Source organism: Eurosta solidaginis, chromosome 4, assembly GCF_040869045.1.
Source record: "Eurosta solidaginis isolate ZX-2024a chromosome 4, ASM4086904v1, whole genome shotgun sequence".
Lineage (NCBI taxonomy): Eukaryota > Metazoa > Arthropoda > Insecta > Diptera > Tephritidae > Eurosta > Eurosta solidaginis.
This window is the reverse complement of record NC_090322.1, coordinates 256,853,941-256,878,036: the sequence shown is the minus strand read 5'-3', so window position 1 is coordinate 256,878,036 and position 24,096 is coordinate 256,853,941. Positions and strand designations below refer to the sequence as shown.

The window sequence follows — 24,096 nt, the reverse complement described above, 5'->3', positions numbered from 1 at the left end:
GTGAGGATTTGCTAGTAACTTCTTATCCCTACATCCGAACTACGCAGTGGCATCCATGTCAACCGAAAGTCGATTGTTTTCGTATTAGGCATGATCAAGATTACGATGTGACTGAGGTCAAGTCCTGTTAGGGGTGATCAATTAATTTCTATAGCACACTTCCATATTTTTGAGTCATATTGATCTTTCCTCTATTTTGTTAAAGCGAAAAATGCTGGTTCGGGGGTTTTTAGATGTAAGCACGGAGCCCATTATAGGACTAGTTGTTATTGCTTTAACAGTGGTTCGCCCCATTAAGTAAATACGTCCATCCACGAATTGCATCGAAAACCTATAACGAAAGTGCAAAAAAAACTGGACTTCGATGGAAGTTGGAAGTAGTAATGACTTCATTCTAAGTCATTGTTAACCAAAGCCCATATCAATTGAGAAGGCAATCCATCTTGCTTTGTATGACTTAGTGAATTTACTATGCAAAAGAAAAAAAATAACCCATACATAACTTTTTCCCTCTTTCTCCCAGCGAAGCACGCATTCAATTCCAACGCGAAGCAAAGGATATGGAGCTGCTGCACGAAGAAAAGATGAAAGCGTTGAAGAACGAAATCGAGCTTGTCTATCGAATGCAAATGTTCGAGGTGGAAGAGCGTAAGAATACACAAATCCAACGACTCATAGAGAGTCACGATACAGCCTTTAATGACATGAAAAACTACTACAATGACATTACGCTCAACAATTTGGGCTTGATTAGCAGTTTGAAAGATCAAATCGAGGTGCTACGTAAGCAATCTGAACGTAGTGATCGTACAGCCGCTGAAGTATCGGCAGAGAATCGAAAACTGAAGGAGCCCCTTGAAGCTGCACAAACTGAATTGGCCGATATGCGACGTAAGATGGAACATTTCGAACGTGATCGTAACCAGTTGGCGCGCCTAAAAGTACGTAACGCTTATATAGAGAAACAACTGAAAGCGCTCACATGGGAAACGGAGACTTTGCTCCTGCGTAATGATACACTGAAAAAAGAACGTGAAGAATTGAAAACAAAATTCGATGAAGTTGTTAGTGAGTTGCAACAAAAGACGGGACTGAAAAATGTTCTCCTCGAACGCAAGATCAGTATGATGGAACGCGATGGCGAAAAACGTGATTTATTACTGAAACAAACTCAAATGATTTGTGGCGCTACTGGCGATGCTAAGCAAATACTTGAGAAGCAAATTACGTCAACTTTGGATGAGAAGAATAAATTGATCGATGAGTTGCGTTACGAATTGGTGCGCGTTGCCAAGGCACATGATGACCTACTCGCCACATATGAGAGCAAGCTGGCACAATTTGGTATACCGCAAGCTGAATTGGGCTTCGAGCCGTTACGCTTGTCGGAGAGACATCGTTATTTATGCGGCCCAGCTGGCCTGGTGACCAAAAATCAATGAAGATGAAGAATGTTTGCCAAAAATGCCCAACAATGGTCGAGTAGTAGACAGTGAGCTTATAGATTTCTTAGTCATTTGAATTTCGTTTGCACTTTTCTTTTTGCTTCGTCCTTTACATATCCTTTAAGCTGGCATTTAGACAAGGAGCTAATGGACTGTGTGGAGCAAATACATGTGTATTTTGAATATGCAAGCATATTTAAAAAGAAAAAAAATGCATATCTATTTATATTTATATAAATGTACACATGTTTGTCCGTTATCGTATTACCTTGATATACAATAAAGAAGTACAGAGAAGTAAGTATACTTCGACTAATGTGGGTTGAGAATTTATGTTGGCGGATGGTTATATATATACCAGTCCAAATTACATTAAGTAAGTCCAAATTGCACCCGAACATTTCGAAATAGTGTATCGACTAATTAGTCTTTGGAATCATTGCTACTTTTGGCCTTCCTTTAGATTCCTCTAAATCATTAGCAGACTGCTTGGTGGCAGAACGGTCGAGATGGGGCATGTGGGACTGATGACTTAGAGAAAGGTAAGACAAGGAACGGCACAGGGAGTGGTCCTTCTCGCCTACTTTAGGTTGTTATGAATGACCTACTTCAGGGTCTAACAACCTATAGACTAAGAACTGTCAAGCGGTTGCCTTTGCTGATGGTCTCGCAATCCTTGTACGGAGAATTTTCAAATGCACTGAGGGAAGTTTTACAAGGTAACCTGGGGGAAGAGCAATCAATCATCTTATATGTAGTTTTGGTCTAGTGGACTTCACTAGGCATGATTCTGCCGGTGGCTCGGTATCAGGCAGAAATTTAGAATTCCTGATCACAGCAGACGGAAATAGCCGCGGAAGAAAGGATTTCTTCAGCAGCTTTAACTTTAAAATGAACGCAATCGAAGGCTTAGCACAGCTAGATTAAACCAAATCCGCCTTGGAGCAAAGATTTCCAACCTCATGTACCTACAACACGCTGTCGCAAGCTATCTTAGAGATCGTATTCTTAGCTGGATTCGTAGACGAGAAGCAGGGAGAAATCTCAACCAGGTAACGCACAACAGAGTGTCTAGACTCGTGCGGACCTAGCTGGCAGCAGAAAAAACAGAGCTGATGCTTCTACCAAAAGTACATATTAGAAGAAGTTGACTTTGAAACCTGCTTTGGACATAAGGGCTCCGACTTAAATACTGGTACAGAAGAGGTATCCAAGAAGAAGTCGTTGTTTAACACGTTAATGACAAACAAAAAGAAACTTCTGATGGGCGTCACTATTCGCACTGGGGTTATAGGGGTTGCGTAGCGTAATTTAGCTTCTCCAGCCCAATTGTCAACCTCACCTACAAGGGGCGAACCCTGGAGGGGCTAAAAGACCTAGAAGCTCATCGTGGGCATATCAATGCGTTAATAGCGCTATTTTTCGTAACGTACCGGATCATTAACCGGCAAAGGAAACTATTTCTACTCTATTGTACTGAGGGAAGACGTACTTCATAACATGTGTATAATGAACAGCCGCTATTAGTGACCTCTACCAATCGTACAATTGATCATCTAAATAACCCCACTTGTTAGCGCTGGAAAAAGTCTATGGTAAAAAGTAGGCACATCAAGCCAAATCCACCATTTTCTTAGAAACCACACTTAGGAAAAACGTGTTGTGCCCCGGTCGCTCTTAAAAAATTTATAAATACCTACTTACACAATACGAAAGCGAACTTTGATGGTCCGGCGGTGCCAAAAGTTGGAAGTTTTATCTTCCCAACCAAATCAAAATTGAACAGTATGCAAACCTTCGTAAAAGAGCATCACGGTGCCCGACTTCACGTGTCTTTGAATACAGCGTCACGACAATTCAATCGCTTAGCATCCCCTATTGGCTCTGACTTGTGCCTCTCGTTTACTTTCTTTCCATACGCCTTTTTACAGGTTCATTATATCATTTTTTTATTGCATTTTTCCTATTTTTTGTCTGCCTGGTACATGAATGAAAACTTTCGCTTTATGTGCAATGATTTACTGGCACATTGATGCGGCAGCAGGCAAAGCAACAGCAACAACATTAAAATGGAGTGGTGTTGTTGGCAACGTGTGGCAGTGGGAATGGCATGTTGGCGTCACTTGCATCCGATCAAGTCCATTATTCAAAAATTGTGCTGTCCATTGGCTGTGGTAATGGTTTTGGCGTTGGCGTTGGCGTTGACTATGTTTTGGCTGCTGCATATCTTGGCCATTGGCCAACTAACGGTGTAAATGAAAAGCATTTATATTTATATTTAAGAAGAGTTCATGAAAACAGGTAAACTGCAGCTGAACTTGAAAATGAACGAGAAAAAGAATGATAAATTGAAGCCAGCAAACAGATAAGATGTAGCGTTAAAAGTTGCAAGGTAAAAGGTAATTTGGGAAGGTGGTATTTTTTGAAAACATTATCATTTAAATTTTTATGACTTATTTTTCTTGTTTAGTGGGCTGATTCATCCATTTTTTAAAGTCTTTAACGGAAAATGTAATAGAAAATATAGAGCTTATTTGATTTTCCATGCTTGGAAACGTCAGATGAAATGGCACAATGAATGTGCGAGTTGATCGTTCGAACAGAGAGAAAGACTGGAGAACGGTAAGAAGCAAGGAATGTAAGAGAGCCCTGAAACAGTACAGGGCAGCATTAAGAATTGTTTAGCGCTTGAAATTTGTGGTTGGCTAACCGACAAGGCATATGCTCTTAGAAACAGGTCGAACGCAGACTTTAAAAGAAGAAATAGGCTGTGAGCGAACTAAGTAAACCTGGTTGGAACCTTCGATGCAGCGGCGTTCTAGAAATGTGCTTTAATTGATAAGGTGCAATAATGTCGCGACCTAAGTACCACAAAAAAATGGCGACTAGAGCGCTACTTGGGCCCGGCTCCATTGCCGGGTAGCACAACAACCAACCACAGACGTGGACGTAGGAGGTAACTTATAATTAATAATCCAAGTTTGTTAGGCATATGCTGCAAATTCGATAGATATTTTGAATGATCTCCAACAGTAATATAACCTCTTCGCAAGAATTTTCTTAAATCAAAGAAACGCTGCTTGCAATAATCACTAAAAGCCTTCTCATAGACTTCGAACCAACTTAAGTCCCAACCTCTCCTTTTATTCCACCTCTGAAAAACACCAACTAATCCATCTGCTCCATTGCTTAATGTCAATGATAATATAAATATTTACCATAAACTACGCCTGCTTACTTGATTCGAAAATTGATTACAAATAAATTTGATATTAGAATTTTATATTCGAAATTTACTTATTTATTTATTTATTTATTTATTTGACATAGTGGTTGTATCTGTAAGACAAAGTCTTTTTAAGTACATCAGCAAGTTTTAAAACAAAATAAATAATATAAAATTGAAGTTGTTATAACAACTTTAATACTTAACCTAGAATACATGTTTGATAAGAACATGAAAGTGCTTAAGTTTATTAAGAAAGAAAGAATAGAATATAGATGAAATTATGTTGTAACCACATTAATCACACTGAATTGAAGTAACTATGAACTAGCTTCCCGTAGTTGCTCCTACCCATATCAGCCTTGAGAGAGTCAGGAATGGAGTTCCAGACCTTACAGCATTAACAAAAAAACAGCCTCGATGAGGACAAATATAAATATCGTGGTATTATTAGCTTGCGGCGTCTAGAAGACTTGGAAAATTTTAGTTTTTCATAAAGATAATTTGGTGTTTTGAATTCAATAAGTTTGAACATAAATATACAGTTTCGTGCAGCAATATAATCAAAAAGACTGCATCCTAGAACTTTGCACCTCCATGTGGAGATGTGGTCATACTTTTTAAGGCCATAGACATAACGCGTTATATTATTAAATGCAACATCAATTTTATGGCTCGAAGCAGAATTTAATTGACTGTAGACAAGCCCAGAGTATGTTACGTGTGGCACAATCAATTGTATAGCTAACTTTTTCCTGGTCTCCAAAGGTGTAAAAGAAGCAGAAGCTCTTAAACGGCGCAAAATAGAATAAACATTACTTAGGATTTTATTAACGTGATCAATACAGGTCAACTTGGAGTTTATCACAAAACCCAAATTTCGAATCTTTTCAGTAAACGAGAGGGCACTATTTCCAACAAAGAGCTTTGGGATATCTTCAACATGTACAACAGGGCATTTTTTAAGGATTTTTCACTAGGTGGCCAAAAGAAAAATATCTCCTCGACATGACTGACCATACCGGTCAGCTTTTGAATATTGCCATTTTTGGTCAAAAAAAAAAAAAAACATGCTGTGGCAACCGTGGTTGTGACTCACTCATACCAAAACATTTGCAATAAAACAAGTAATCCCAGGAATAGTTATTTTTCATATCCAACTTATTACATACTTGGCCAAAAATTTTTTATTATATGCTAACAAAAAACCCTCGAGCACGTGCAGAATTTGTAGAATTTATATATGTCACGGAAGTCGTGAGTACCTATGTTCTTTTCCATATAAATCCTCATTGATAGTATATTTGATGAACTATCATTAGAGTTGGGATTCTACTGGGTATTTACCATTTTTATGGGTAAATACCGGGAAAATACCCGGAATATTCCTTTTTTGTATCTTTTTTTGCGTATTTAAAAATCGTTTGAATCGAGGCTGCTTGGAATTACAATTCAGCAATTAAATTTATACGCCATTTGAAATTAAAAAAATTTCGTTTTTATTTTAAACAAACAACCCAGCAAACACTCGGAGTCAACAATTAGTCTGAAAGGAGTCCAAACTTTGGATCGTTTGCACTCGTTATGAACTCATTTAGGAACCTGAAGCGAATGCTATATGCTTATATTTTGCCTCTAACATAAGTCTTATACAGACCTTCTTCCGATATCATATATGAGCCTTATTGGCGTCATATACTGCTAATTTTGAGCCTTTTAATGACACTACTTCAGGGCTTTTAGGAAGAATTTTTTACATATATCCGAAGCGGAAAACATAGGGGAGAATGTGATAAAACTCACATGAGGATAAGATAGAAATGAAATAAGTATTAGTTGAGTTAATTATTTATTTAGAATCAATTGTCGCAGAAAAATTTCAGAGTTTTTTTCCGGAGCTGCCTAGTTTACTAATTCTAATATTTTTCGTTTGTTTATAATTTCATCAAATCGGAGTCATAAAAGACTCTAAGGTGATAGCATTTTTGAAGCTTTTGAACCATATTAAACTCCAGAACTGTAAGAGGATATTTATAAGGGACACATATTTACCCAAACAAACAGGCTCACGGCGCTCATAATTTAAGAATCCGAAACGAATCCAAAATAAGTGGGCAATATAGGAATCAGAAAAGCGTCGAAACGCGTAGGAGGGTAAAAGGAAATTTAATTTTTGCCTTTTATTTAACGGCCTAAAAGCTCCTAATCTTGCATGCAAAAATTATCATTTATCAACTATTTATGTTCGTCACAGCGAGTTTGGAACAAATTTTGAAACTTTGTTACGATCACTGTTCATTTTAATACAAAATGAATTACATTTGTACATTATTTTTACCCTTCCTATTCTTTTATTGTATAATAGGCCGGGTCGATTTATGGGGAGGCAAAAAAATCGCCCATTGATCTGTGAAAATCATATTCTAGGGATCAAAATAAGAAACTTTGCCGAAGGAACCATACCTCTAAAACGAATTCTGATGCCCCCCCCCCCCCCCCTTTGGGTCGAACTTGCAAATTTTGAAAAATCCCACTTTGAAATGCCTATGTTTTTTTTCTTTTTGGAGTTTATTTTTTTTTCTCTTTAGAAATTTATTTAGTCAGAACATATGTAAATGAAAAAATGAATTTAACTTAGTAATAGAAAAGAAATTAAAAAATTATTAGAAATTAGCGTTTTTACAACCCCCTTTTAAAAGCAAGGCATCACTGTGATGCATTTGCATGTCGTAAACATAGTTGTGTGGGTTTTTTATTCAACCATTTTAAAAAATGAAGGTATCACTGTGACACAATTGCAGATCGTAAAATTACTTGTGTTGTTGTTTTTAAGCCACCACAAGACACAGCAGGTAGAATTAAAATTGCCCCTACCCAAAAGTTCGACCCAAAGGGGGGGACATCAGAATTCGTTTTAGAGGTATGGTTCCTTCGTCAAAGTTCCTTATTTTGATCCCTAGAATACGATTTTCACAGAGCAATGAGCGATTTTTAAATCGACCCGCCCTATTGTATAAGCATCTTTTTTAGGCTCAAATGATTTACGTTAATAGGCTCATATAGGACGACCATTGCAAGAAGGAAATACATTGGTTTCGGCCTCCCAAATGAGCACATACCGGCTGTAAAGGCTCCAATTTAGATATTTTTCCGACTCTTTTTCGACTCAAAATGTTTACTGGGTAAACTTAAATATTTGCAACGGCATGCATTATTGGCTAAATATTTTTGAAAAACGCTGGATTACAGATTAAAACTAATTCAACCGATAGCATAATGGATAACTACCCACCAATATAGGACAAATTGGATACATTTTGGAATGAATTTGTGTGTTGGTTTCCCATATTTTCCAAAAGATTATTTTTACCCTTAAAAATAAATAAATAAATTTAAGGCGCGATAACCTCCGAAGAGATCTAAGGCCGAGCTTCTCTTCCAATTTGCGTCGTGCTCCTCTTGATTTTCCCTACAAATTGGCCGGACGGGACCTACATGATTTTATGCCGACTCCGAACGGCATCTGCAAGGCAGATGAGTTTTCACTGAGAGCTTTTCATGGCAGAAATACACCCGGAGCGCTTGCCAAACACTGCCGAGTGGCGACCCCGCTTAGAGAAATTTTCTTCTAATTGAAAAACCTTAATTCTAAAATGTTTGATGTTGCTTTGCCCGGGGTTTGAACCTAGACCCGTACCCAGGCAAATCAAGATCAGAGAGCGCAAGCGGTCTCTTTTTAGAATATACAACAAAAAAGACCGTGATTGAAATCAATTTTTTAAATCGCAATAGCTCTGAAATGGTGAATAGGATTAAGGAAATATGTTAAATAGTGGTTACGAGTGCACATTAGATCCATAACTTATTATCATTTTCAAGCTTGGTTTGAAAAATGCATGTCTTTCTTTTGAGTCAAATTAGTTTTCAATAAAAAAAATAAATGTAAGGTGCGATAACCTCCGAAGAGATTTTAGGCCGAGCTTCTCTTCCAATTTATGTTGTGCAACTTTTAAACTTTTCATACAAATCGGCGGAACTGGACCTAAATGTTTTATGCCGACTCCGAACGGCATCTGCAAGGCAGATGAGTTTTCACTAAGAAGCTTTTGATGGCAGATGAAAATTTGTTTTTGGGATTCAAGGGGTTGTGTAGCGCAATATATAGCTTCTTCAACCCAATTGTCAACCTCACCTTCGAGCGGCGAATCCCGTTTCACTAACAGACGAGGCTCTGGCGACCCCAAGCTCCTCATGGAACTTGAGGGTGGGGAGTGGGGGAAATGGCCTGAAGGTTTAATGTGGCCACATAAATCGTTCCCGAGATGGTCGGGCCAGCACCTTAATGGTGCTGTGTTACCGGAGCGTATCGGATCTGTATCCGACAAAGGACCATCACATCGATAACACTCCCCAAAGCCTTCGGGGAGTAACTAATCGCTACAACAACAACAACAACATGGCAGAAGTACACTCGGAGTGCTTGCCAAATCACTACCGAGGGGCGACCACGCTTAGAAAAACTTTCTTCTAATTGAAAAAACTTGTTTCTAAAATTTTGATGTTGCTTTGTCCGGGCGTGAACCCAGGATCTTCGGTATGGTAGGTGGAGCACGCTACTATCACACCACGGCGTGCACCATTAGTTTTCAATAAGTGATCGTATAACACGAGACGGACGCTGATCGATAGCGATTGTCTTGCAGCCCATCCCATTTATTTACAGTAAATATGCCATATTAGAGATCAATTTGTAGTATTAATAGATCATCTACCTTTTATACTTAAAGTGTAAGAATGAGTATTGGGAACTGTGTCTATATCTTGCGCACACAACCGTCAGTTCTGCCAAGAGAGTAACCGGGCTGGCTTTCTGTAATTCGATAGTCGACACTTGTTGATTCGATACTTCAAGTCGATATCGAACGCTCGATGATGCCATTTTAGTTCCCGTATCTTGGTATGATCTCTTTCGTTTGTAGATTTCAAAGGGTGTTTAGAAAGCTTTTTGGAGCTACCAAAATATTTTCTTTTATAAATAGCATTTGTTTCTTAATCTCTGAAGAAAAAATCATTCCATAAATAATCACCAAAGCATAAAATTATAACTTTCAAAAATGCAATTCGACACCTAATTTGGTATCGAACAGTTTGTATCGAACGTTCGATACGACGCGTCGACAATTTGTGTTACGGAAAGCGAAAACGATTATTTTATACTCGTTCTTGATCGATATCGAATTACGGAAAGCCACCCCTGCATACATACCAACAAACAAAAGGTGCTTAAAAAACACATGTTTTTCAGCTGTTTTAAGTTCGAATACGGAATTGGAAAATATTTATTTTTTCATGCAGATTTCATTAGCTTATCTTGACAACATTCGGAGGTAAGTAAACTTAAGGAATTTAAATATAAATAATTTTCAATTTAATAAAATTTAATTCAATAATTTTGAGGTTTAATTTTTTTTGCTCAAACTTATAATCTAACTTATAATGCGTTTTTTCTAATAGGGCCTACACACAGTGAGTCACAGTCAAAAGTCAGCTTTGATGTGTTAGTGAAAATATTTTAGTATTAGTTAACCAGATATGACTGGCTGGGTCGTAAAAATCAAAATGAGTTTGATTTCGAAGACAAGTCAACACTTACACAGCTGACTCGCGAGCCAGACGCACTGTATGTAGATCCTATTAGCTTAAAAATTTTTTCTGCTCGCTTGGAAACAAATTTCAATTGAAAAGCGAAATAAAATTTAACCACACGATTAATTTGTATTCCAGAAATTAATTTCTTGAATTCAAACATTCAAAAATGGTTTCTTAAAGCGATATAACTTCGAATATTTAAAAATTAAAACAAAGTTTTATTTTAAATTTTATTCAACTCTCATCATGGAATCTATGGTGAAAATATTCAATTTAAAAGTTTACGTACATACATAAAAACTACATATTTTGAAAATGTTCGCTTATAAATTTGGAGTGTACGCAGTACAATCCAGGCAATAAAATAACATTCAAAATGGATTCGTACGATGGAGCTGACTAAATAAATAATTAGGACCTTGAATTTTGGTATAAAAAATTATTTAAGCCATTTTATGAAAAGTTGTGTCATATTTTGCTTTTAATTTTTTCTCTTTTCTTGTGTATTTTCTTTTACTATTTCGTTATCGTTAATTGTTTTTTTATAAATGCTAGTTTTTTTGCTTCATTTTATGAAAATTTAAGTTCTATAGTATGTATTTAGTCACAAAATTGTTGTTGTTTTTTTGCCGAAAAATGTATTATCTTCATTATATATAGTTTATAGCATGCTTATAATAAGGATCGTAATTCTTTTTCATGTGTGTAGTTTTTTCTTAAAGTACAATTTTAATTTTCCATGCACTTATATAAATCAAGTTAATTCTTCCGACTTTCTTTTTTCATCCTCTGCCGCCGGCACTCTAAAAAACCGTGCTTATAACTGTTTACTGTGTACCATATTTAATAATAATCGGGTTTTTATAACTAGTAACCAAATAATGCCGGTATGGGAAACGGAACCGATGTATCGACGACCGCTTTTTCAAAAACGGTCTACCATTGTCTTCAGAACTTGGTTAAGAAACCACGAATACTTTATATAGACCTTTAAACTGGATTTAGAGTAGGCAGATCACGCGATTTTTAAGGAACAACATCATCTATGACTTCCTTTCCGCCACGGCGATTTTTGGCCGTAACGGTGGCTGAAAAATGACAGAAGAACAATATGACTTAAATCGCAATTCACTATCATGCTTACAAAAAATCGCTATATTTCGGATATATTTTCGCTATTTATTCTTTAATCTTTTTTTAGTTTCTAATCAAAGGGCTACACTGTACAGTGGTGTTAAATAATCGATTTTGAGCATGCAAACTTTCGTTTCTCTTAATAAAAGCCTTCGAGCTAAATTGGCGTTTTCATTGCATACCTAAAATCCCTGTGAATGGAATAACTCCAACTTTGGTTCAAAAATCCCGTATAATGAAAACTCAAAATATGTTCGCATTCTCAAGTTGCATCTTTTGTTATAGCCATTTGAAATGTTGTGCTTGAGCGTTCCCAGAATACGTGAATAAAGTGGCGAACATAAAAATTGCTGTGCCACGTTTCGTGAGGGTATATGTATACTTGTAAGCAAATAAATAGCAGCGAAAGTGATGAAATTTTATAAATTTTATTTAGAATTTCAAAAACGTTTCTCTAAATTTAAAAACCGATTTCGGCGTTTTTAGTCTAATCCATTTAAGTTTAATTAGTCTTTTTCATCTCAATGGGAATTTGTGATTTATTCAAAAAGGTCAAAGCGCAGTTCGTGAATAAACCTCAAACTCGAAACGATTTCATTCTATTGTCTTTATTGGGAAAATTCGAATTAAAGAAGGAATTTTGCTTAGTTCTTTCCTTATTTTCGGTAGCTTTCCGGGTTCTTTGTGAACAAATTTTGACTGAAAAAACGACTAATGAATCCACCTGGAATTCGACACAGTATCAACTTCGTTACTGTGTATTGAATAAAAGGCGAAATAAGGAAACATTATTGCATACTTCATGACGCTTAACTGTCTCTTTTCTTATTCTCGGTACTCTTGATCGTTTTTTGTACAAAAATTTTACCCGAGAGACCCCTTTGAAATCTAAAACATTTTAACTCGATACAAATCTCCTAGAGGCCACATTTTCGTGTGAGATAGCTTATGGGTTTATATATTCAAACAGAATTATTCCACTTCCGAAAAATTGCATCTTCAACTGGCCAAAAAAAAAATCAAAAATTTACCAGCGAATGCAAACAGTTTTTGAGGCCACACGATGTGGGTCCTGGTTTCTCATTGTGAGTTGAAATCATTCCACTCTGAAAAATGCTGATGCACTGTATTACTTGTGGAGTACAACTCCGTTTCTGACATCTTTTGGTATCCACCCAGTAATAGCGTTTGTGATATCACAATTCTAGAGTGCTACAAAGTTAATACATTAAAAATAAAAAAAACTTATATAAATCATACTTTTAAATTTATAGATTCTACTTTAACAAAAACAAAACTTGCTCAACAATTTTACAAAGGAAACGTCAAAATAGTTTTTTCATAACCTAATTACTTGCAGCCATATAAGCATATAATAATTTTAAAAATTAAATAATATTAATCTCTTTTGGGTTGGGGGTGTACATATATACTTTTGCATTTATTATGTTTGTTTTCGACTTTACTATGTTTCTGGTTTTAACCATATTTAATTAATTAATTTTTTAGTACTCGTACATTTTTATGTTCAAAAATATCACATAAGTTTTCAAGGTTCTATTTTTTTTGATATAATTTTTTCACTTTTTATGCAAATAATTAAAAAAAAATGTTAACGACTTGGTCGTGCAGCTTTGTATGCATGTGAGTATGTGTACATAGTTGTGTGCGTAGGTGTCCTGCAGTTGTTGCTGTTGTCCTTGTAAGTTTTCTCCACCTTCAAAATTTTGAAATCTTGTTGGTAAAACTTGATTCTTATTTCGAGTGTCGATCGCAAACTAAATCTGTTATATCAAAAATGTTTCGACATCTGTTTCGAATAAGCAAACTTTTTATGAATGTTGAAAGATTTGACGATTAATTTGTGCTAGACAACTGTTTCTAGACAGTTTCTTTTCCGATCGATACTCGTAATAAGTGGTGACTGTTCTTCGGCCTTATTTTGATATCACTGTGAATGAAGTTGAAAAGCTTAGAAAGAGGTATCCAAATAAATTAAACATCATTCGGATAATAACGGCACATGTACTCCTGTGAACTTTGACGGACTAAGCACTAATCCGTCATCATAATTGGCCTGAGGGATCGTGGTTTGGCTTTAACCTCAATTTTAACCAAATTGATTTTTCCTTCCGGGTTTTGAGGTTAGGGCCGAACCGCGGCCCGTCTTTCGGCGGATTTTGGCTGCAGCGCGTCAAAATTCATCAGAGTACATGCAACACCAATTTTTTTCTTTTTTCAATTTCGAAAATTGTTTAAAGTTAGTTGATTTTCTAAAAGACATGAAAACATTTGATATTAGATTTTGAATTGCAATTTTATGATCAGGAAAAACATGTCAATTCTGAGTGGATTATTTACATGAATTTGGGTATACATACATCTGGGAGTAAGAAATTAGCAGCAAAAATGGTTTTTAAAATTTGCACACCTCTTTTTTTTTTGTTCGATAATAAAGAAAATATATGAATTGTGTTACAAAGACTTAGAAAACACGAAGCATTCTAAATTTTTTAGAATCTTGGGAAATTAACGAAAACGATCTAAGCCAATTACGAAAACGTTATATTTATGTTTTTGCGAAATTTTTGAGCAATTCATTGAATAAATAAATAGAAAGAAGCCTCGGGAAACAAAACTGAAAACTTAATTCTGGTCGGTGTGAGTATTTTCAAAGGTTGACTCAAAAACTTCCTGCAGAGCGAATAGTTGTGTTTGTGTATGTGTCGGTTTTTATATTTGATATATATTTAAATTTTTTTTTTTCAAGAATTAAATATGCTAACTTTATGTTTGCATTACTAACTCATTCCATAAATGATTTTATATAATTCAGATACAAATGAAATGCAAAAAAACAAAACTAAAGGATCTACATACATTTTGTTTGTTTCTATTTGTTTTGCAAACTGATATTTCGTTTCCGAATTTAATATTTATTTCTGTTGCATAATTTTCGATGATTTAGCGGAGTTTTTTGAAAGGTACTATACTGTTGCACTTGATTTGTTTTTCTATTTGTTGTTTGTTTTTTTTTTTTTTTTTCATTGCCTAACACTATTGAATTGGTTAATTTTGTGTTTATGTTTTTTTGCTATAATTACTTTTGCCAGTATGTAATAATTATAAGTATTACTTTTTCTTTATTGCATTTTCGTTCAATTACATAAGAAAAAAGTTGAATTTTGCTTTTGTATGCATCTCCTTTTTTGTATGCTTCGTTTCGTGTTTATTTTCTATGTTCAATTTAATACTTTATAATTTTTTTAATTTCTATATCGATCGTGTTACATTTATATTTCTTTTTGCTTTGAATTTTCGTAGCGATCACAACGGTTTTTTCACAGATTAGTGTTTATATATTTTTTTTAATTTTGCAAATTCCTAGATTTATGTATTATAAATTATGTCTGTATACAATACAACTTATTTGTATAAAAATTATTAAAATTCTACCAAAATCATATACATAAATATAGAGGTAAACAATTTTGTAGTATAGTTATATATACTATAACAAATTACCTATTTCTTGACATATTCAATTTAGTTACAATTTTTATTTCACTTAACTTATAATGACAGCTTAGATATATAAGAAATTCATTTTCCATTTATGAAATATATTACTTCTTATGGTTGTTTGTTTAAATAGAAAGAATGCATAACAATTTCGCATATTTTTTTTTTTTAAATACCAAAATTTGTAATTTGGAATTTTAGTTTGTTTTTCAGTTTTGCTATTTTTTAATTGTAGTTTTGCTTTCCTGGAATGGCACATAGTCTTATGTGAATTTTATTATTTGTTTTGTAGTTGTACACACTTTGCCAAATAACTGTATTTTTATGTGTGAACGATTTTTGCTGACCAATTTGATTTTATTAAATTCAAAATTATTATAGGTTTGTATGGTCAGATATTTGAACAGTGCAAGATTAAACTTCACTTATAAACCCGACGTTTCGCCAAGCTCCTTGGCATCCTCAGGGGCTGGACATACTATAATGGTAGTATGGACATCAGACGCAAGAAGACAAGCCCGCTTTGCCATTTATTTTCGAATCAACTTGCGTGCACTTATTTTTACACAGTTTACGCAATGGGCATTGGTAAATTTCTCTACGAAATCAATTAAAATTTTACTCGAAAATAAATTTTCAGATAATTTTTATGAAACAACGCTTCACGACTTTCATGAAAGTAATTTTGCCGTGAAGCGTTGTTATACAAGCCTATGAGCCTACAAGCCTATAATAATTTTGAACTGTATTTTTGTTTGTTTATTCATGTGTTGCTATTTAACGTTTTTTATTTGTTTTGAAAGGCAGTCGTTATTTTTAGCGTTTTCTGTTTTTTCTCGCCAAATGTTTGTTGTTTTACTATTTTTTTGTTTTTAAGTTTGTTTTTAAACTTTTTTGGTTTATTGTTCATATAGTTGTAGTTGTGTGTATGTATGTAATTCAATTTATCTTTCAATTCAATTAATTAATTCCACTTTTAATTTACTAATTCATTTACAATACTATTTTTGAGTGTTATTATTTAGAAGTCAGGCCTATATTGCAAATTACAAATTGGAATTTGGCAGCATTATTTCTGATAAAACAAAATATTTTATTATTTCAACGGTTTTTTGTTTGTTTTTATTATTAGGTGTCTTTTATATGGAATTCAACTTTAACACAATTCAATGAGATTCCTTATTTGCTTGTTTTAAATTCTATTTGACCTTTCTTTTATTAAGAGTTGGAGAAGCAAACAATTTCATTTATTAATCTAGCACAGTGAGGTATTTTCGAAAGAATTTGTTTACAAGTCAGATATACAAGCGGCTTGTTAAACACAGCACCCGGCCAGGGATTGGATCAAACCAATTTTTTTTTTTTCCTTTGAGGGCTTTAAAATTAAGTTTGCACAATAAGCCTCAAAAACCAACCTTTGAAGCTAGAAACTGGAACCTTCGTGAAATATATTCTTCTAATTATTTGAATGGTATACTGGTATATTTTGTCCTCAAAAATTATATAACAGAAAAAAATATTTTGACATGATACTGAGGATGGCACAACGCCGAAACCGGTTTGTCTCCGAACCAAAATTGAGATTGTACGACGGAAAATCGTTCTAATATACATCAATCTACGCTATCGAAAAATCAACGAAATGGAATGAATCAGGTAAGAAAACAGTATTGTTTAATGCAGAGTTATATGACTCTGATTTTTTCGAAGATCTGACTTCGGCGGGCCTAACAGATGATTTGTAAAATTGTATTAGTTATTTATATCTTTTTTAACTCAAAAGTAATATAAAACAATGTATAACGAAAGCTATGTATGTAAATTAATTTGAAAGACTCTTTCGTATAAATTCTAAGATTAATAAATTGCTGCAACAATTTTCAAATTTTAATAGTTATTTTATTTCGTTAATTTAAAAACAAAAACGTTAAGAAATTTATAATGAAAAATAAATATACCAATTTCAAAGACATTTTCGAAGATATCGAAAAACCATAAGTTTTAATGAAAATTCTAAGAGTTTTCTGGTGTTTTAGTTTCATTCAATAAAAAACCAAACACCCTTCCAAAAAAAATTTTTTTTTGTTTTAAAAATCTATGCCAGTTTTAGACTTAACTTAAAGTTATAGTTCGTTAGACTAAAATGAATTGGACTACAAGACTGCGTCCAATAGGTTCCTTAAATTATATATAGCAAATTTGAAGATTTACAAAAGCTTTGAATTTTTCGAATACGTTTTTGAAAGTGATTTGCATATTTTTCGTTCAAGCTTTGTTGTTACTTTAACAAAAATAAAATGGAAACAAAAATAACCTTTTAAAATTTACAAATCATCTTTTCTGCCTTGTTTAAACAAAAAACAAAAATATTTTCAAAAATCGATGCTAATTCCGAGACTTCAAACTTGTACTTCGATAGATGAAAATGAATTGGGACTTCAAAACTGGATCCAAAAGTTCGATAAAATTCGAACTAATAAATTTCAAAGTTTCAAGATTTTCAAAAACTTAAAATTTATTCGAAATTAGCCCAACCAGTTTTCCTTAATTTTTTTTTTTTTTAATGTAACGGAAATGAATTTTAAATTTTCATTTCATTTCATTTTTTATTCATTTTCTTTCAAAACAGCATATATGTTACAATAGCGACTTAAATTAAATTAACTAAAATTACAGAAAGAAAAGTAAGGCATTCTGTAAAAATATATATATTTTAGTATCGAATGCCATCTTTAGAATAATTTTTGGCGCTAATTTTTTACCCGAATATTCGAAAACGTTTTCCAAGTTGTTTTAGATATGTGTCGTTAAATTAACGTAAATAAAAAAAGTTGCAACTAATTTTGGTTGCTGGGGTTATATAAGCTGACAAGCCACATACACCATTAGAGTGTGAAAAAAGGCGAATCGAATCACGTTATTACGCTAAAAAATTAAGAATGTTTCAATTTGGAATTTCGAAGGCCCATGGTATGTTTCGGGTGCTAACATCTAAAAGAGGAAAGTTAACTTTTTTTGTTTATGGCTCAACATCTTTAAAACAAAATCATTAAAAACTTATTTGAATACACGTGGTTTTTACTCAATTCCACTCATATTAGAATATGTGCATAATTTTTATTCTTTGCGCTACCTCAAACCACTGCCGTGCTATTTCATTTTCGAACAAGTTCCATCAAAAAACTTCACTGTGCGCCTATTTCACCAGACCTCAATTCGAATTTCGCATTACAATTCACAGTAGCTCCATATATTTAGAAATGATTTCAATGTGTGTGTGTGTTTTCAGTGCATATGTGCATGTAAGTTTGTATCTATGTGTTTATATGACAGTGTATTTGTAGTATTAATAATATACGCATCTAAAATTAAATTATTTTTAAATTAAAAAAAAAATTCCTTTTAAATACCAAAACACTTTATAATTTATCAGTTCAGTTTACTATTATTCAAATCAGTTCTGTTTTAAGTTTTTTGGTTAGCAGTAACAGTTTACATGTTTTCATTATTTTTTGTTCCATTCTGAATTCATACCTAAATACATAGAAATATCCATTTATATATACATGCTTAGGTTTGTGTGTGTATTTCGCTTATTTGTGACAAAGAACAAAACTAGGCATACAATTTATAACAATTTAATTTAAATAGGTTTAACTTAAGCGGTAGTTTGCATTTCGAATTATTCGCAATTTCGCATATTTCTTTTATAAGGCATTTCAGTTTAGCATCCATACGGGTACATTTTGTCTACATGATTTCGTTCAAAATTTTAATTTGTTTGGTTGTAACTATTCGATAATATTGTATTGTTTTAAAATTCACTATAGCAATCATTGTTTCTTTTTCTTTGTGGGTTTTTTTTTTTGCCTTCACATTCGATTCAATTCTGTTTATTAAATACATAGTGAATGGTTGTATTTTTAAATTATGAATTCTTTAACACAATTTTTAAAGCAATAAATAAGCATAACCATATTTTAATACAAAAAAATATGTTGAAAAGAACAACTTAGCTTCTATTTCTTATGAAGGAGGTATGTTCATGCACGTGTTATATAATTAAAAAAGTAATTAATAAAAAACAAACATAGCTTCATTAATTTTATCTCTTTGATTACATATATTGTGGAATAGGAAAACAAGAAATCTGGTTTAAAAAAATTATAAAAAAAAACACTTAATACTAACAAAATAGCAAAGTTTCTCTATCATAATTTATTATATAAATATGCTCACTACAAGCTATGATAATATTAATTATGAGGTTATGCGTAAGTAGAACATTTAAATATGTATTATCATTAGTGTAAGTAAATATTATTATCATATTTCGAACATTTATTATTTCGATCACACCTTTCAGATATGATCAAGTGCAAGCGAAAGTAGATTTATTTTTTACTTTCTGGTTGGCTATTCGGAAATTTTATTTTTCTGTTTACTTCTGTTTTGTGATCATCCTTCCGCATGCTGCTTATTTTGTTGCTTTTAAATTTTAACCAAAGTGATTTAAAGCGAAGTTGTTTATCAAATTCGTAGTGTGATCATCTAGACCACAGATTTCGAGAATATTTTCATTACGTGTATCTGAATAACGCATCGACTTACGAAACTTGAGCAACTCAAGTATAATGAACCTAAAAAGATTAAAATATACGGAATGGATTTTTAAATGCTAAGGCAACAAATTGGGCCTAAGCAACAAAGCCTTCCTGACTAATGTTCGCCCAGAGTAGCCACCCCACAATGCCCCATGCTTTTGAAGCGTGGTTTAACGGGTACAACTTTAAAATATAGAATTTATGCTGCGTACTATATAACACATACATATAGCCGGATAGTTTTTGTTATTGTAGTAACCGCAAAACTCTCACCCAAAGGATTGGGCGAGCCTGGCGGTTATGGGCAGTACGTTTCGCTGCTAGCATCTTCGGGTACGATTTAATAGTGACTTACTTTGCTTTTGGATTCCTCTTCTCGCGATATTTGTCCAAAAATTTAGATAGAAATTCAGAGCTTTGTTTGGGATTGCCACGCCCAGCAGTCGGTACAATTACCAAGAAGACATCATACGTTTGTTTACGTTCCATAGCGCGCAAAATTGGTACAATTAGGCGCTGATTGGTTTTTGTTATCTAAATAAGCATATAAAGAGAAATTTTAAATTAAGGTCAAGCAAACACAAGTCAAAAATATTATTATTTCAGTGATAAGATCGCAGCCCTATTCATTGTGTGGTTAAATATACATCAGCTGCTCGAAATCACGTTGTTGTTGTTGTTGTAGCGATTAGGTTACTCCCCGAAGGCTTTGGGGAGTGTTATCGATGTGATGGTCTTTTGTCGGATACAGATCTGATACGCTCCGGTAACACAGCACCATTAAGGTGCTGGCCCGACCATCTCGGGAACGATTTATATGGCCACATTGAACCTTCAGGCCATCCCTCCCTCCCCACCCCCAAGTTCCATGAGGAGCTTGGGGTCGCCAGAGCCTCGTCTGTTAGTGAAACGGGATTCGCCGCTCGAAGGTGAGGTTGACAATTGGGTTGGAGAAGCTATATGTGCGCTACACAACCCCTTGAATCCCCTCAAATCACGTCCATTCCGATAGCACTAATAATCAATAGTTACTTTCGGCGGGTGGCTTGGAATCACGTCCTTTCCAACCTCTTACACATTGCAGGCCTCCTTATTGTGTGTTAAATATAGATCAGCTGCTCGACATCACGTCCATTCCGACGGCACTAATAATCAATAGTTACTTTGGGCGGGTGGCTTGGAATCACGTCCTTTTCAACCTCCCATACATTGCAGGCCTCCTTATTGTGTGTTAAATGTAGATCAGCTGCTCGACATCACGTCCGTTCCGACAGCACTAATAATCAATTCCATTGCTCTGCATCACAGTCCATCCTGACAACTGATTTAAGAATATATATACATATTTTAAAATATAATTTTGCTCACTAATTATGCTTGTGTAAATCATTCTGTAATCCGTAATTATATTTAGTCTGATTAATTGTAAAATTTGTAGACTAATAAATAAATAAATAAATAAAGAGCAAACTGAAAATCAAATAGTCTTGCAAAAAGAAATGGAATGTTTAACAGAAGTTGATTTTTACGTTAGAGAACCATGCTTTACATAAACTGGGTAAATAGAAGTTTGTGTGTTGTGTGAAATCTTAATTTACCAGTTTTCTATCTTCAGCATGGTGTAGTGAGAAAAAAACAAAATTTTTGAACAAAACGAATTTTCGATCCTACCACCACAATATGAAATAAGATACACGTACATCAAGTATATCACAAAATTCAAGCACATCATCAACTTTTACATTCTTATCCCATGGCATTTGTCCCAAATTAAGCTTGTCATCCATCCAATAGAATACATCAACTTCCTTTTCCTTTTTATAATAACCGAAAGCCAAGGCGATAGCAGCCTCAAGAAATCCCAATTTCTTGTGATTTTTCAAAGGTTCTACAAATATTAGATAAAGATAAGTCCAGTCTTTGATTATTGATGCATGTTGCTTACTCTTCCTATAGTTCTTTTGTATATTTATTGTGATGTGCATACGCAAACCAGTTGCTTCATTGCTACCAAAAGATTCCTCGTATAGTTGCTTCAAGAGCGGCATCTTCAAAGCTTCAACTCGCTTTGGTGTCAACTGCAAAATTAGTATTTTAGTAAATAAAAATTATTCCTCTTTTACCAACCTTTGCTATATCATCGCGCACTACCAAATCACGCATTTGCATAAGGAACACTATTGGATGTATGTTATCCTTATGTAACAATTTCTTATTTTCGAGCAAAGTTTGACACAGTTTCATTAATTTAGGATTTTCAAAGTGATTTTGGCGTGCCAAATTGCGCCAATTCTTTAGTACTTGAATGTATGACATTGTTGGTATCAAAACCTCCATAACTTGTGGAAAACGGTACAAATGTGCTGGCACTTGATTAAAACGTAGCTTGAATTTACGTATAATTTTAACTGCTTCGAACTTATTTTTAGTTGTGCGCAATTTGCTCACAGACAATATAGCTGATGGCGACATTTCTGTATTACTTTTAGTCTTTTCGACATCGCCGCCATCTGATTTAGCATCCTTTTCTGTCTTGCTATCGTTAGATACAGCATCGGCGTCTATATGATTTTCCACATGCTCTGCTGTATCTCCACTTGTTTCGGCTGCTTTAAGTAATTCAGTACAAGTTTTAAAAAAGGGCGTCACAACATCCACAGCACCAATTGTTTCATCACTAATATGACAAAGCTTAAGCAAAGTTTTATGCGTATAACCATGTGATCCACGGTGTGCTAGCCACATTTCTCGTATCCTCTCTGGTGATTGATCTTCATACCAGGATGTAATAGCTTTTTTGGTTGTTTTAGAAAACCCTTTACGTTTTTGTTCACGCTGTATAAGTGCAGCATATTTACAGAACAAGAAAAGGTCTTCATCATTTCGTATAAGTGCCGGAAAAGCTTTTCGCAGTGAAATCTTCCATTTAATATCGACTTCGCTGTCCAAATAAACGGCGTATACGAAAATTGGCTGAGTTATTAAAAAAATTCAACATTAGTCATGGCTTGCGTATTTATAAGTTAGAGTTTAAAATTCACCTCATCACGTCGTACGAGCGTAGTTTCATGCAATACTTGCTTTAAAACTAAAAGCATAGCGACATCGTCCATTGCCTTACAGAGCAGCTGCAACTGCGGCAAATACTTTTGCACATTTATTAGACCACGCAAGTGTACATAAACTGGCTCCAAACTGCCAATGTAGCAGAAGCGCCGCAACTTGGTCTTGGCATCCAACTCCATTGCTGATATATGTATAGACAGTTCTTAGATGTGGTAGATAATAAAATTATCTATTTAACACAAAAAATGAAAATTTGTATCTGTTAAATATGGTTATCCGCTATTGCGTCTTTTTTCGGACTTACCAATATTACCTCCTTCAAATTCACACTTCTTCAGAAACAACTCCTAGCTTTTCTGCTGTCTCGCCTAAAAAACAAATTTCTGCTCTCTATTGAGTATTCACGAGTTTACCGTGAAATACTTTAGCTGTTTGGGAAGCGTTTCAGTTTTTTTAATTGCTAAAATGGACAAACTGAAGAATGAAAATGAAAATGTGCTAAGCACACAAAATGTAGTGAAATGCTGATTACAGAAAATATGCTTTGAATGGTGATGATATAAGATAATCGAGTTGCAATCGATAAATTTAAGTAACGCTATTATTCGAAACTATCGAGTACATTTTTGCCGTTCCAATGAAGCGTGATCCAGATATATTTAGAAATTTAACATGCAAATGCAACAACAATGTGAACTATGGATCAATTCGTCGTTGCATTTGCAAGTTAAACTTTTGTCAGTATCTGGTTCACTGTTTATTGGACCGCAAGGACTGTGTACCATCCTAGTGCCTGATTTTCCAGTACGAGTTTAAACTCCGCTTAGGCTGAGATGAGTAGCAAAATTATATGCTATTGAACAAAAACAAGGTTAAAAGGCCAATTAATGGTGCTTATAACTATAAAGCCATAACCAGATAAAACAGCTGATCGAGCCTACCTTATGGAAATTAATGTAATCGAATAATGGTGCCCATACGCCAACGCCATAACCATACCATAACCAACCAATTGGTTTTTGGTTTCTCGCCATATCCATAACCTAAAAATATTTGAGTTGGTGAATTTAATAACTTTTTGTAGATTTTATTCATTGTTTTGGATACGTTATGACTAAGAGACTTATTTTTTGTGGAGTGTGTTTGTAATTTTTTGCGTTTTCTTCATTTTTGTGAAATTTTCATGATTTTTAGGTTAAGTCACCATTAATCGATCACATTGGAGATGGTTGTGGATATGGGTATGGTCACGACTATGGCGTTTGGGTTAAAGAAGATTAATTAGCCCTTAAACCCTAATACTATATTTCTGCGGAACACGATTTCGTAAATTTCATTTCTGTCCACACGAGTAATTTCAAATGACATTTGTTTTAGCTTTTTTCCTAAGCATAATCGTTTGGGCAGGAATGTAATTTACCGTGGAGACATAGTATAACAGTCAACATAA

At 34.2% G+C, this 24,096-nt stretch overlaps 2 protein-coding genes across 2 annotated transcripts in view; one reads left to right on the top strand and one right to left on the bottom strand.

Moving 5' to 3' along the window:
* The window catches only part of Gas8 (Growth arrest specific protein 8), a 40,067-nt gene extending 38,330 nt beyond the window's left edge, over positions 1-1,737 (top strand). Inside the window, exon 5 of the mRNA XM_067780971.1 lies at positions 524-1,737. Within this exon, the coding sequence (XP_067637072.1) occupies positions 524-1,442 (919 nt within the window). The 3' untranslated portion in view covers positions 1,443-1,737. The remainder of the gene's footprint in view (positions 1-523) is intronic.
* Positions 1,738-9,968: 8,231 nt separating this feature from the next.
* Positions 9,969-23,186, bottom strand: LOC137251366 (RNA-binding protein Ro60). The gene is made up of 7 exons (XM_067785813.1): positions 22,951-23,186; positions 22,622-22,875; positions 21,708-22,553; positions 21,526-21,658; positions 21,281-21,468; positions 19,936-20,114; positions 9,969-19,616 (listed from the first exon to the last, which is right to left on the bottom strand). The coding sequence occupies exons 2-7, from the start codon at positions 22,823-22,825 to the stop codon at positions 19,475-19,477; spliced, it is 1,692 nt and encodes a 563-aa protein (XP_067641914.1). The 5' UTR covers positions 22,826-22,875; positions 22,951-23,186; the 3' UTR covers positions 9,969-19,474.
* Between the last annotated feature and the right edge of the window lie 910 nt (positions 23,187-24,096).